Genomic DNA, 13,016 nt, shown 5'->3' on the forward strand with positions numbered 1-13,016 from the left:
TGGTATTTGAATTGAGGGGCTTTATATTTGATTTCTAGTCACAAGCCTGGAGCACTGTTGTCTTTTGTTTGGGGTCTGTGATTTAGTGGGATGTTTCCGAAACAGACCTTTCCATCAGGGAGTCCTTTCGGCTCCTCAGATTTCTCCCTCCCTCATCTTCAACTGCGGGTGCTTTTCACCAAGGCCTATCTCCGGCTCCTCCCCAGTTCTGCTGTTCCTTTTGTTTCTGCTGCTCTTCAGGCAGCAGCTGATGTCTGGCAGCCTCTGGATCTGTCTGCTGCTCGTCCTCGGGCATTGCTTGCGGTTTGCTGGCCTCCAAGTGTGCAACACACAGTGCTGAGTCTCTGCATCGGTGGAACATGTCCTGCAAAGTACCCTGGCTGTTGCAGGCACCACAATCTCATTTTCAGAAGACCAGTGATGTTTTCCACAATAAGGCTCTCATTTTACTGGTGTTCAACAGCTGCAGCAGGATCTCAAATCTGGCACTAGGGAAGTATTGCATAAGCCTTACCAACGTTACTCCCCTCACTTCATTTTCCATCACTCCTCCTCCACGATGATTCTCCCTCAGGTGTTGTTAGCTGAGGAACATGTCTGGCAGTTCATGTTGCCTGAAGCTGAACATATCACATGGGCTTTCTGGAAATGTGATTGACTGTCAGGAGACTGTGTTGATGATCCACAGCCACCTGCACGATTGTGGACTGAGATATGAATTAGAATCGGGAATAGGTCACCTCCTGTTGGAGTCTGCCCAGCCATTCAGTAAGATCACAGCTAATCTCATCACCTCAGCTCTGCACATCAGTGGTGACACAGTGAGCCAAATCTCAAAATAATGAGTTGTTGAAAGAGATAGAGAGCTTAGTGGCGTGGTATTATGACAATAGCCTATCCCTCAACTTCAGAACACAAATTGACTGCAGAAAACTGAGAGACTAAGAGTTGGCGGAGGTGGGGTAGTTGTGATGCACAAACTCTTGTTCTTGTATCTTACCCGAATGCATCGCGGCTTGGTATGGCGTGTTTTGCGTGACCACAAGAAACTACTGACAGAGCTCGGCACATTGCGGAAAGCCGCTTCCCCTCCACGTCTACATTTCTTGCTAACTAACTAAGGCAGCCAACAGAATAAAGGCCCTGGACGTGCTCTCTCCTCCCCCTCCCATCGGGCAGAAGAAGTTGTACTTGAATCAGAAAGCACATGCCACCAGGTTCAAGTACAATTGCAGTCCTACTGTTATAAAACCATTGAATTGCCCCTATGTATGATAAGGTGGACTCGATGTCACAATCTACTTTGTCATGACTTTTTGCCTTATTGTCTATCTCCACTGCACATGCTCGGTAACGCTTCATTCTGCTTTCCTTTGCACTACCTCAATGTAGTGATTTGATTAAATGATCTGTATGGATGGCACACAAAACAAAGTTTTCACTGTACCTGGGTACGTGTGACAACAATAATCCAGTTTACCAATTTACAGCCTTGGAACGCTGGCCCCATGTACATGGTCATCAGAGAGGGCAAGGTAGGGTGTTGCATGTCTGAGGATTCTGTGGTGTAGCGTCTTGTCATCTTTGCCTTTTGTCCCGAAGTCCCAACTACCACCATAAACATGCAAAAAAAAACCCTCCAGTCAGATTTCCTAAAATCAACAGATTGCCCCTTGAAATCATGGGGGGAAAACGCAACAATGTATGCCCAGTTCAACAGTGATATGTTGATTATCACCGTAATTCGTGCCAAATCTCCAGTTTGCTTCAGTAAGGGTGGAACTATGTGTTGCACGAATTGGACATTGTTGGGTGCGTCAGCAATACCAGACACATGCAAATTGCACACAAAATATAAGCCCTAGGCAATCCAGTTTCTTGGCAAATATTTGTAAAGTTATTTCTGCTTGACTGGAAAATTGTGATCATGCAACAAGGCCATTCATCTAATCAAGCTTTGAAAGAGCTCCCTCATATCATACTGCAGCACAGCCTCTTTCCCATCACCCTCAATATCAGTCCTCCTGGTGGTCTAAGTTGTCAATTTTTTTTTGTCAGTAAGGTGAATTCTAAGAGGCATTAAATTCTCCTCAAACTTTGTTCACTACTAAATTCTTATAAACAAGCTCTGTATAAATCAACCCTGTCGATGTCCAACATTATCTTTGTCAAAGTGTTTATTTGTGCACATGATGAAGATTATTGTGTAGATTTATTATCTACAAACTACAATTACTGAATGTTCTCAAAATCACACCCACTTATTCACAAATTCACCACATTGTGTTACCATGCAGCCTAAATGAAATATCTGTTCTTCATTTGCCTTGCACGTTACACACTTGGGCAATCATAGTTCTCCACATCGAACGATCCCTCATAGTGTCAATGATACCTCGCACTCTTAGATTTGTTAGTTCTTTAACAGTGTCCATATATTTTCTTCTTTGCCTTCCTCTTCCGCGTTTCCCAGGCATACGGCCTTGTAATGTAAGGCATTCTATTTCTCTCTTTCTGATGACATGGCCCAGGAAATTAAGTTTCGTCTCATTTAATGTTCTCATTAAAGATCTTTTTGTATGGGCACATAATAAATCAGTAATAAATCTAAAAATGATCGCTGCAATGTTCAGTTGAAAATTTCCAAGTGTAAATGTAAGAATACCTAATGGAAAGCTGAATAATCTTAATTACAAATGCTGCTGTGAAGATTAAGCATGGATTTTTGATATGTCATATTGTTCTGTGCATTCAGATTGTGAGTCTAAATAATGCTGGGGGTCCAAAGACTTTTCATCAACAGGGTGCAAGTTCATAGCTCCCAGAAAACCACACACAGGGTTGTGGATAATAGGGTTGTGAAAAGCACCTGTAGTATGCTTGCCTCCAAAGGTCGAATTAGAGAATATAAGAGTTACACATCATTTTGCAACTTTGCAAAGCCCTGGTTAGGCCACATCTGGGGTATCTGATTGCACTGGAGTGAGTACAAGGGAGATTAACCAGAATGTTGCCTGGATTGAAGTATTTTAGTTATAGAGAGATGTTGGATAGTCTGTGCTTGTTTTCCCTGGAGTGAAAGAGGCTGACGTCATGACCTGAATAAAGTTAAAAGAAGCATAGATGAGATTAATAGTCAGAATTATTTTTCCCAAGGTAGGGGTTGTCAAAATCAGGGGAGCAAGAGGGAAGAGGTGTATAAGTTAGACGGAAGAATATTAAAGAAGACGTGAAAAATGTTTTTTTTACACAAAATGTGGTTGATATCTGGAAAATACTGGCAGGAGGCAGGTACAATCGCAATGTTCGTGGCAGCACATGAGGAGGCAAGGCAGACTCGGGATTGGTGTAGAGGCACCACAAGCAACATGATGTTGCAAGTCGAAAGGCTCGTGTCTTACGCTGTACAAATTTATGACTCTGTGTAACACTTCATAACATGATGCAAGAGTTGTGGCAATGAGCAATTTTATGACAAAGAGAATTCTAAATTTTAAGAACATTTTATAAAGCACAAATAGGATACAAGGTAAGTAGAATGATCCTAACATTATATCCCAATATCTGTAGTTCTCTAATAATTTATAAACAGCATGAACAGCATGCTTTCTCCATACAAAAATGCACTAACTATCATGATGCCACAAGTGAGATGTCTGTATGGTCCCCAAAAGTTGGTGGTATTCATCCATGAACACTGAGAACAACAGTAGCCCATCTGCTTCATTAGTTTTTTTGTTTTTTTTATATACATTTTACAGATTAAAAAACCCCAAATCACAATGAGGAACATTAATACAGTGCAAAATTAAGCATACAATGACAATATGATACAGAGAAAGAGAATTTAAAAAAAAGCACCAAAATTGAAGACAAGTAAACTTACCGTCCTCCCCAAGCCCCACAACACAAAAAAAACTCCAGACCAATATAGAGAATATAAATCAGGACAATCAAACTCCCAGACTGTGAATACACTTAGCAACAGAGGGTAGTAATGCTTACTACCAGAAAAAAAAAGGAGCTGAAAGCAAGGGACCGAAAAGTAAAAAAACCCTAGTCAAGAGGAAGGTTATGAAAGTACTCGATAAAAGGTCCCCAGACCTTATTGAACTTTAGGTCCGAATTAAGAACTGAATAATGAATTTTTTCAAGGTCCAAGCAGGCCATAATGTCGTTAAGCCATTGAGCATGAATGGGCAGGGCAACATCTCTCTATCTAAGGAGGATCAAGCGTCTAGCCAGGAGAGAGGCAAAGGATAATATTCGGCATTTGGTCGGACTCAGATGTAAATCTGTCTCGCCCCAGAAATCGAACAAAGCAATTAAGGGGTTTGGTTCTAGGTGCTGATTCAGAATATACGATAACGTAGTGAAGACATCTTTCCAAAATTTTTCCAAGCTATGACAGAACCAGTACATATGAATGCGAGAGGCCTCGCCTCTCTTGCATTTATCACAGAGCGGACTAATGTCAGGGTAGAATCGAGATAGTTTAGATTTAGACATATGGGCTCTATGAACAATCTTAAACTGTAAAAGGCAATGGCGAGCACAAAGAGAGGTTGAGTTAACCGATTTGAGAATCGAGTCCCAGCTCTCATCAGATAAGGAGGTATTTAAATCATGCTCCCATGCCATTTTAATTTTATCCACAGGGGCCCGTCGTAAGGCTGCTAATTTATCTTGGATAATTGATATTAAACCTTTACCTAGTGGATTAATGGAAAGAAATAAGTCCATAGCATTTTTCGCAGGCATTTCAGGAAAGTTAGGAATTAAAGGAGCAATAAAGTGTCTAATTTGGAGATATCTAAAAAAATGAGCATTGGGCAGATTGAACTGAACAGAGAGCTGCTGAAAAGAAGCAAAGCGATTATCAATGAAGAGATCTTCAAAACGTCTAATGCCTTTTCTAAACCAAACCTGGAATGCTGTATCGTACATGGTAGGTAAAAAAAGGTGATTATGTACGACAGGGCTGGAAACAGAAAAACCATGGAAACCATAGCATTTCCTAAACTGAGCCCATTTACGCAGAGTGTGTCTAACAAGAGGATTAGCTATTAATCTGGACAGACTGCTAGGGAGTGCAGAGCCAAGAAGTGCAGAGATAGATAATTCTTTAGTGGAGCTCAACTCCATCGCCACCCAATTAGGGCACTTGGGTTGGCCATGGAAGAAAGACCAAAAGGTAGCACAACATATATTAGCTGCCCAATAATATAAACGAAAGTTAGGTAAAGCCATGCCACCCTCTTTTTTAGATTTTTGGAGATGGATTTTATTAATTCTAGAGCGCTTATTCTTCCACAGATATGACAAAATAATAGTCTAAGGAATCAAAAAAAGATTTAGGAATAAAAATTGGGATAGATTGAAATAAGTATAAAAGTTTGGGGAGAACATACATTTTAACAACATTAATACGACCTACCAAAGACATAGATAGAGGTTACCATTGTACCAGACTCTGTTTTATAGTATATGAAAGATTGGCAAAGTTTTCACGAAAGAGATCTTTAAACTTCCTTGTGACTGTAATTCCAAGATAAGTAAATTGATTATGGACTACTTTAAAAGGGAGATCACGAAATGTTAATTCTTGTGCTTCTTTATTAATTGGGAAAAGTTCACTCTTATGTAAATTAAGTTTATAGCCAGAGATCTGGCTAAACTGGTCACGAAGTGAAAACATTGGAGGTAAGGATGTAGACGGAATTGAGAGGAAGAGTAATAAGTCATCAGCATAAAGAGAAACTTTATGCTCAACACCCCCTCTCCAAATTACGGTCAATTCAGGACAATTTCGAAATGCTATTGCTAAAGGTTCTATAGCCAAATCAAAGAGAAAGGGACTTAAGGGGCCTCCCTGACGGGTGCCACGTTTGAGATTAAATACCTGGGATTTCTGAAAATTATTTAAAACAGAAGCAGTAGGACACAGGTACAGCAATTTGATCCAAGAGATGAAACTTTGACCGAGGTCAAATTTTTCTAAGACTGCAAAAAGGTAGTTCCATTCTATACAATCAAATGCTTTCTCCGCATCGAGGGAAATAACACATTCGGGAATCCCAGTTGGAAGTGAGTATAAGATATTAAATAAAAGCCGAATGTTAAAAAAAGGGAGACGGTTTTTAATAAAACCTGATTGGTCATCAGAGATAATGGAGGGAATAATGGTTTCTAATCTATGAGCCAAAACTTTAGCTAAGATCTTTACATCAACATTGAGCAAAGAAATCGGCCTATACGAGGAACACTCTGTTGGGTCTTTGCCCTTTTTTAATAGAAGAATAATAGATGCCTCATTGAAAGAGGGTGGCAATTTGCCGTAATTAAACAAATCAGATAATACTGAAAGTAACTGAGGAGAAACTGAGAAGTGAAGAGAATGATTTATAAAATTCTACAGGGAACCCATCAGGTCCAGGAGATTTCCCTGAGGACAGTGCAGAAATTGCAAAAGATATTTCTTCTGATGACATAGGCGCATTGTTTGGCTTTAGAATCAGATGAAAGTGAAGGAATATTCAGATTCTTTAAAAATTGATCAGCAGAGATATTGTCATTCGAAGATTCAGAGGAATAAAGCCGAGAATAAAAAAATTTAAATGCGTCATTAATTTCTAAATGATCCGATGTAAAGTCTCCGTTCTCCTTCCGGATCTTTGTAATATGTTGTTTGGCTTTGGAACGCCTCAGCTGATTGGCTAGAAATTTACCAGACTTATCCCCATGAATGTAAAAGCGACTTTTGCTTTCGAGAAGTTGGCGTTCGACAGGTTGAGTGGACAGAAGATTAAATTTAGTTTGGAGTTCAACACGCTTCTTGTATAGTTCAGGGTTCTTAGTTTGAGCATATAGTTGATCCAATTCTTTAATCTGGTTAATGAGGTCTAATTGATCTGCACAGGATCTTCTGTTGAGATTTGCTGTGTAAGAGATTATTTGACCCCCTCAGATATGCTTTCATGGCATCCCAGACAATCTAGGATGACACTTCAGGTGATGTATTAGTGTTAAAATAAAAGGTTATCTGATCCTTAATAAATTTTAAAAAGTCATCATCCGATAATAAAGTTGAATCAAACTGCCAGTGTTTATTCCTCTGAGGGAGACCAGGAAAGTTCAGCGAGAGAGTAATTAGGGCATGGTCAGAAATCAGTATACTCTGATAGTCACAAGAGTAGGCCAATGGAATAAGTTGGTTATCGAGTAAGAAATAGTCAATTCAAGTGAAGGTATGGTGAACATGTGAAAAAAAAGAATAATCTCTCTCAGTAGGATGAAGGAAATGCCATATATCAGAGATACCAAAATTAGAGAGAAACGATTGGATAGGTAAGGCAGATTTAGTAGGTGATCTGGTAACAGAGGACGATCAATCCAGATTAGGATCTAACCAACAGTTGAAGTCACCACCCAGTATAAGAGAGTATGAGTTTAAGTCTGGTAGTGAGGAAAAAAAAGTTCAAAAAAGTTAACATCATCAAAGTTGGGGGCATACAGGTTTGCGAGTACAACTTTAGTGTTGTATAGTTTACCAGAAACAATAATAAAATGGCCATTTGTATCAGATATTTTATTATGGAATTCAAAAGGAATATTTGAGTTAATAAGAATGGAGACTCCCCTAGCTTTAGCGGCAAAGGATGAATGAAAATGCTGACCTGCCCACTTTGACAGAAGCCGGGAGTTATCAAAACAACGAATATGAGTTTCTTGAAGGAAAGCAATGTCAGCTTTGAGTTGTTTAATATGTGAGAATACCTTCCTCCTTTTAACAGGGTGATTCAGTCCCTTTACATTCCAGCTCACGAATTTAAGTGCACTAGCCATTATCAATTACTAATGCATAAAAGGCAGCAGGCATATAAAAAGTCAAGCAATACAATAGCAGTCTGGGAGCAGAAATGTAAGCATAGATTCGTGAAATCAAAACATAAACATGTCCTGAGCAATAAAGACAAACAATAAATACAGTGAGTGATGTTGGAAATGGAAAACCCACCCCACTCACACAACCCAAAACTAGACGGCTACCAAAAAAGGCAGCTAGCTCTACCAAAAAAATTAACCCAAATATAACTTCCAAATCTGTGTCATTAACAGCAGTTCCGTATAAATACTATAGCAAATAGTAACTAGTTTATGCACTAGAAAACATAACTACAAATTGGAACATCTTCTGCAGAAATATAACACTTAATACAGAGAAAATCGGAAGAAAACCAAAACTAACCTACCCGCGAAAAATTATGGAAGAATAAAGTAAGAGAAAGGGGGGAAAGAAAAGGGAGGAAGGGGAAAATTATAGATTCAAGAAGAGTACTTATCAACCATTTACAGAGAGGAGAAAAAATCAAAGATTAAAAGAAAAGGTAAAAAAATAAATAAATAATAATAATCAGCAGTTAAACTGTGAACCAACAAACAGGGAGGCCTTCAATAAAGACTTCAAACCTCCAAAACAAGTTAGAGTCAATTGTAGAACTCTATAGATAAAGTTACACAAGAATAAAATAGATTACACAAGTACTATTTAAACGTCCATAGGGAAACATTAAGCACAGAATGCCTATTTAAAAAAGACACACCAAATCCAGGGAGAGATTGTCAACAGCCCTTAGAGTTTCAATATATAGTGCCTGAGTGATTCAAGTAAAGTCTGAGTCCGGGAAAAGTAATTTTACTACGAGAAGTACTTATCCACCATTTTAGGAGGTCCAATCGGGTTCCGAAGATGGCTGGATAGCCAGAAGACTTGCAACAAATGCCTCAGCCTCCTTCACTGACTTAAACCACTTATATTTTCCAGTACTACGCGTGATTCGTAAATCGGCAGGAGTGCGAAGAGAGGGTTTAAAACCACGATCAAAAAGCACTTTCATTGCACCTTTAAACTCAGTGCGCATCTTTAAGGTCTGGGGTGCAAAATCTTCCACAAAGCGAATGATTGTATTTTGGAAAGTAAAAGTACCTCTGCGACGTGCCTCCATGATCAGACGGTGTTTTACCTGGTATTAATGGAAGCACAGAATTACCGGTTGCGGGCGGGAGCCCAGAATTCCAGGGGGAACGTAGACCCGGTGTGCCCTTTCGAGCTCAGGCAGGTTCAGAAGCAAATCTTTCCCGAATATCTCACAGAGAAACTCGGTGAAAAACTTCACGGTTGATCCCTGTTCGGTGGCCTCTGGCAACCCAAGAATTCAAAGGTTACAACGTCTGCTCCGATTTTCGAGATCGACCATTTTGGAAATGAGTTTATTATTTTTTTCTTCTAGGCTGGAACAGAGAGTCTCCAAGTATCGAACACGACTTTCTAAATTTTCAGAAGTCGAATCGTTGCGAGATAAGCGTTCAGCATGTTCGTCCACTCTATCTTTGATCCGATCCATTTTGGCTTCCAGCTGTTTGAAAGCAGTTCTAAATTCCTTTAAAATATCGTCTCGGTGTTGTTCCAGCGCAGCGAGGGTCTCAGAAGGCAGAGCTGGAACTTCCTTTCTCCCGGTTTTAGAACTCTTGCTAGACATTGTAAGGTAGATGTGTTCACAGGCAAGTAAAAGAAACCAAATAAAGTTCCTAATTAAGGTTTAAAAAATGGAGACATTTAGTGCAAAGATAGCGAAAATAACGGAACAAAAGTTTGGAGCAGCTAAGCAATCGCCATCTTACCGGAAGTCGCCCATCTGCTTCAGATGTATTTGTTCGCCTTTTAAAAGTTGGCCTAATTTAGGAACAGCTTGGAGGCTTCGTGATGCAAATTTGTTTTAGCATGGCTCTGCTCCTGCCTGGATCTGTAAGATGACATGCAGAAAAGGGGATAAAAGTTTGATGTATTCTGTGGTAGGACTTACCAGCTTCATGAACACAGGTGAGAAATTTACCTGCAAAGCAGAGATTGAATTTTACTTGTATAATTTATTTTCCAACAGGTTAAAGTGGAAAATGGAACCTAATTCAAGTAAGTGAGTTAATTACAGCCAGTAAGTATAGTGATGAAAAGATATTGGAGTCATCATTTATTCCCTTCATTTGATTTCAGGCTAAAGATGAAAAGTTAACAAATTTACAGTATTTAAAATCTGTTTCTATATCCAGTGGGAGCTGCTGGAATTTATTAACAGACATCAATTTCAAAACATTTGGCCAGTTTGTGGGAGTGGCTCCACCAATAGGTTCTAAATTGAATTAAGCAACAGACTGTGAACTGGCTGAACTCCCCACCTGGGAGTCTGCTGCCTGAGCCTGCTCTGAGGTCAGCCTGCTACAGTCAAGTCTATTTACTTGTATGTGAAGCCACCTGTAAATGTACGGTCACTTAAAGCATTTAATTTGCTTGCTCCAACTATTTTCAATAGTTATGTATTTCAAATGGTTTAATTAATGTTCTGTATCTCAAATAGTTAATTTTCAAAGTAATTCAATTGAATTGTTATTTTTGCATGGTTACTAAATGTCAGGAACATACAGGAACATTCATATGTTTTAACAACTTAGTTTTCCTGTCTAAATAACTTAGTGGATGGGGCATATGCTCAGCCATCCACAATGTCATTACAATGTGTATAACTCCTGCTGTTTTAAAGACCAATCTGGATCCTAGGATCCACTCTATCTGTAGATGGCTGGCTTGCCACTGGCAGCATGTTCATGCACTTAGATACATTTCTGCAGTCCACCCAGAGTTTGGACCTCAATCAGATTTTGTCCTCTTTTCCAAACTTGTTTCCCCCATTTCCCTTGATGCCCATGTTGCCTGGCAATTACAGAAATACCAATCACCTCCTTGTACAGTACTAATTAAAATTTATGTAGCAGTGTTCAGAATTACTGGCCTCTAAGTCTAGCTGTGCACATCACGTTTCTCAAGCGTTAGCTGGTCTTTTGAACTGCCAGGTCTGGTGGGGATGAAGTATTTCTGATCGGAGGTGCACAGCTCACCAAATTGACGGAGGGAAAGGATGTTCATCCAAAACCCACAAAGGAGCATAAAAAAATAAGCATGAGTAGACCAAATGGTCTCTTCATGCCTCACCTACTCCTGAATTCATAAGATCATGCATCATCACAGTATCAGTTTCCTGCATCAGGAACATCTGAATTGAGAGCAGGTATTTACCACTGAACTCCTTTTGAGTTCACCATTATTAAACAACAGGATCGATTTGATTCTTACATGATCTCTGCATTTACGCTACTTCAGTAGCCTCCCTTTCTATCCCTTCCTTCACTTTGTATCTCTGCATTCCCTTAAAATCTAAAAATCAGATCATAAGACATAGGAGCAGAATTAGGCCATTCAGGCCATCAAGTGTGCTCTGCCATTTTCATCATGGCTGATCCCGGATCCAACTCAACCCCATGCACCTGCCCTCTCACCATATCCCTTGATGCCCCAAGCAATCAGGAATCTTATCAACTTCTGCTTTGAATATACCCACGGTCTCCACCACAGATTCAGCACTCCCTGGCTAAAAAAAATTACTCCTTACTTCTGTTCTGAAACGTTAACCCTTAATTTTGACCAGAGGAAACATTCTCTCCACATCCACCTTATCCAGTTCTTTCTGCAGGTTTCAATGAGATCCTCACAGATTTTTTTTAACTTCCAGTGAGTACAGGCCTAAAGCTGCCAAGCACTCCTCATATGATAGCCTCTCATCTTTGCCTGGAATATAGCCAGTTACTGAGTCTTTGAAAATTTATACTTATGTATAAAATTTTTTAGGGCTTCACTGTAGTATAGTGATCAGCACAGCACTATTACAGCTTGGGATGTCAAAGTTTGGAGTTCAACTCTAATGTCATAAGTACGTTCTCCCCATGAGCACATGGGTTTCCTATGGGTGCTCCGGTGTCCTCTTAACAGTTCAATAACATACTGGTTCATTGGTCATTGAAAATTGTCCTGTGATTAGGCTCGTATCAACTCAGTTGCTGGGCAGCACGGCCTTTTGTGCCGGGAGGGTTTGTTTTGTGCTGTGCCTCTAAATAACATAAAATAAAAATTCCAAGTATCAACATTTGTTCGGGTGAAAGAATTTCCTCTCAAGCTGCCACCTTCATTTGAGATTGTGACCATGGTTTTAAGCTTTCCAGAAAAGGAAAGCATCCTGTAAATTTTGGAGAATTTCAGACCAATCTGTTTTGTGTTTCTTCATACAACATTCCAGGAATCAATCTGATGAACCTGTACCACATTCCTCCATTGCAATTATGTCCTTCTACACTGGCATCCAAACCCAAAACCCAATTTAACACTTCCTGATTCTTCTCAGATCAACTTTTGTTGCTATTGCATAACCTTAAATCCTCTCTGCTGATCATCCTGGTTCAGTAGGTCTTGTGATGGCAGCAGAAACTCGAATGTGATTTCCTCACTGTCAAATACCTCTGCCTTATCTGACCGTTATTTTGAGGTTCAAAGCCCAATATCAGAAGTACTTCATCCTTCTTCATTAATGGGTAGCGTACTTCTAAGAATGTATGATCTCATTATTTAGACCTTGCTCCAAAAATCAATATACTGTATCCTAGATATGTTTTATAATCCAAGATTTCAATCAAGGGACACTGACAGTGATGGCAACAATCCAAGCTTTGGAAACTTGGGTGAAATCATCCTTGCTACTGTCATGTGTGCCAAAGATTAGCTGAAGGCTCAGCTTGAGGTTCAGATCTGAGGCAATTGTTTGTGTAAAATGAGCTCAATAACGTAGCAAAGAGCAATTGACCACTATTTTAAATCGAGAAGATCTGCAGATGCTGGACATTCAAGCAAAACACACAAAATGCTGGAGGATCTCAGCAGGCCAGGCAGCATCTACAGAAAAGAGTAAACAGTTCCTCCAGCAACTTGTGTGTGTTCCTTGGCCTCTATTTTGTCTTTTTCAGATCTATTTATTTATATTAAATACTAGCCTAGAGGACAATTGTATGGTTGTTTCCCCTTTGGCAATTGCAGTATCATCAAATATCAAGTTTGAAATTAACCAGAACTTTTTTCT

At 39.6% G+C, this 13,016-nt stretch overlaps 2 protein-coding genes across 12 annotated transcripts in view; one reads left to right on the top strand and one right to left on the bottom strand.

The window, feature by feature from the left end:
- LOC132400603 (dystrobrevin beta) overlaps nt 1–13,016 on the top strand; it is a 488,265-nt gene that overhangs the window by 472,003 nt on the left and 3,246 nt on the right. For 2 of the 11 annotated variants that reach the window (XM_059981728.1, XM_059981729.1), the window contains exon 20: nt 9,942–9,970. The exons of the other annotated variants lie outside the window; for them this stretch is intronic. In XM_059981728.1, coding sequence (XP_059837711.1) covers nt 9,942–9,946 — 5 coding nt within the window. In that variant the 3' untranslated portion in view covers nt 9,947–9,970. The remainder of the gene's footprint in view (nt 1–9,941; nt 9,971–13,016) is intronic. 11 annotated transcript variants of the gene reach the window in all.
- LOC132400604 (uncharacterized) overlaps nt 1,557–13,016 on the bottom strand; it is a 261,413-nt gene continuing 249,953 nt past the window's right edge. Inside the window, exon 3 of the mRNA XM_059981734.1 lies at nt 1,557–9,803. Within this exon, the coding sequence (XP_059837717.1) occupies nt 4,216–5,250 (1,035 nt within the window). The 5' untranslated portion in view covers nt 5,251–9,803 and the 3' untranslated portion in view covers nt 1,557–4,215. The remainder of the gene's footprint in view (nt 9,804–13,016) is intronic.

This window comes from Hypanus sabinus, chromosome 10 (genome assembly GCF_030144855.1).
Source record: "Hypanus sabinus isolate sHypSab1 chromosome 10, sHypSab1.hap1, whole genome shotgun sequence".
Lineage (NCBI taxonomy): Eukaryota > Metazoa > Chordata > Chondrichthyes > Myliobatiformes > Dasyatidae > Hypanus > Hypanus sabinus.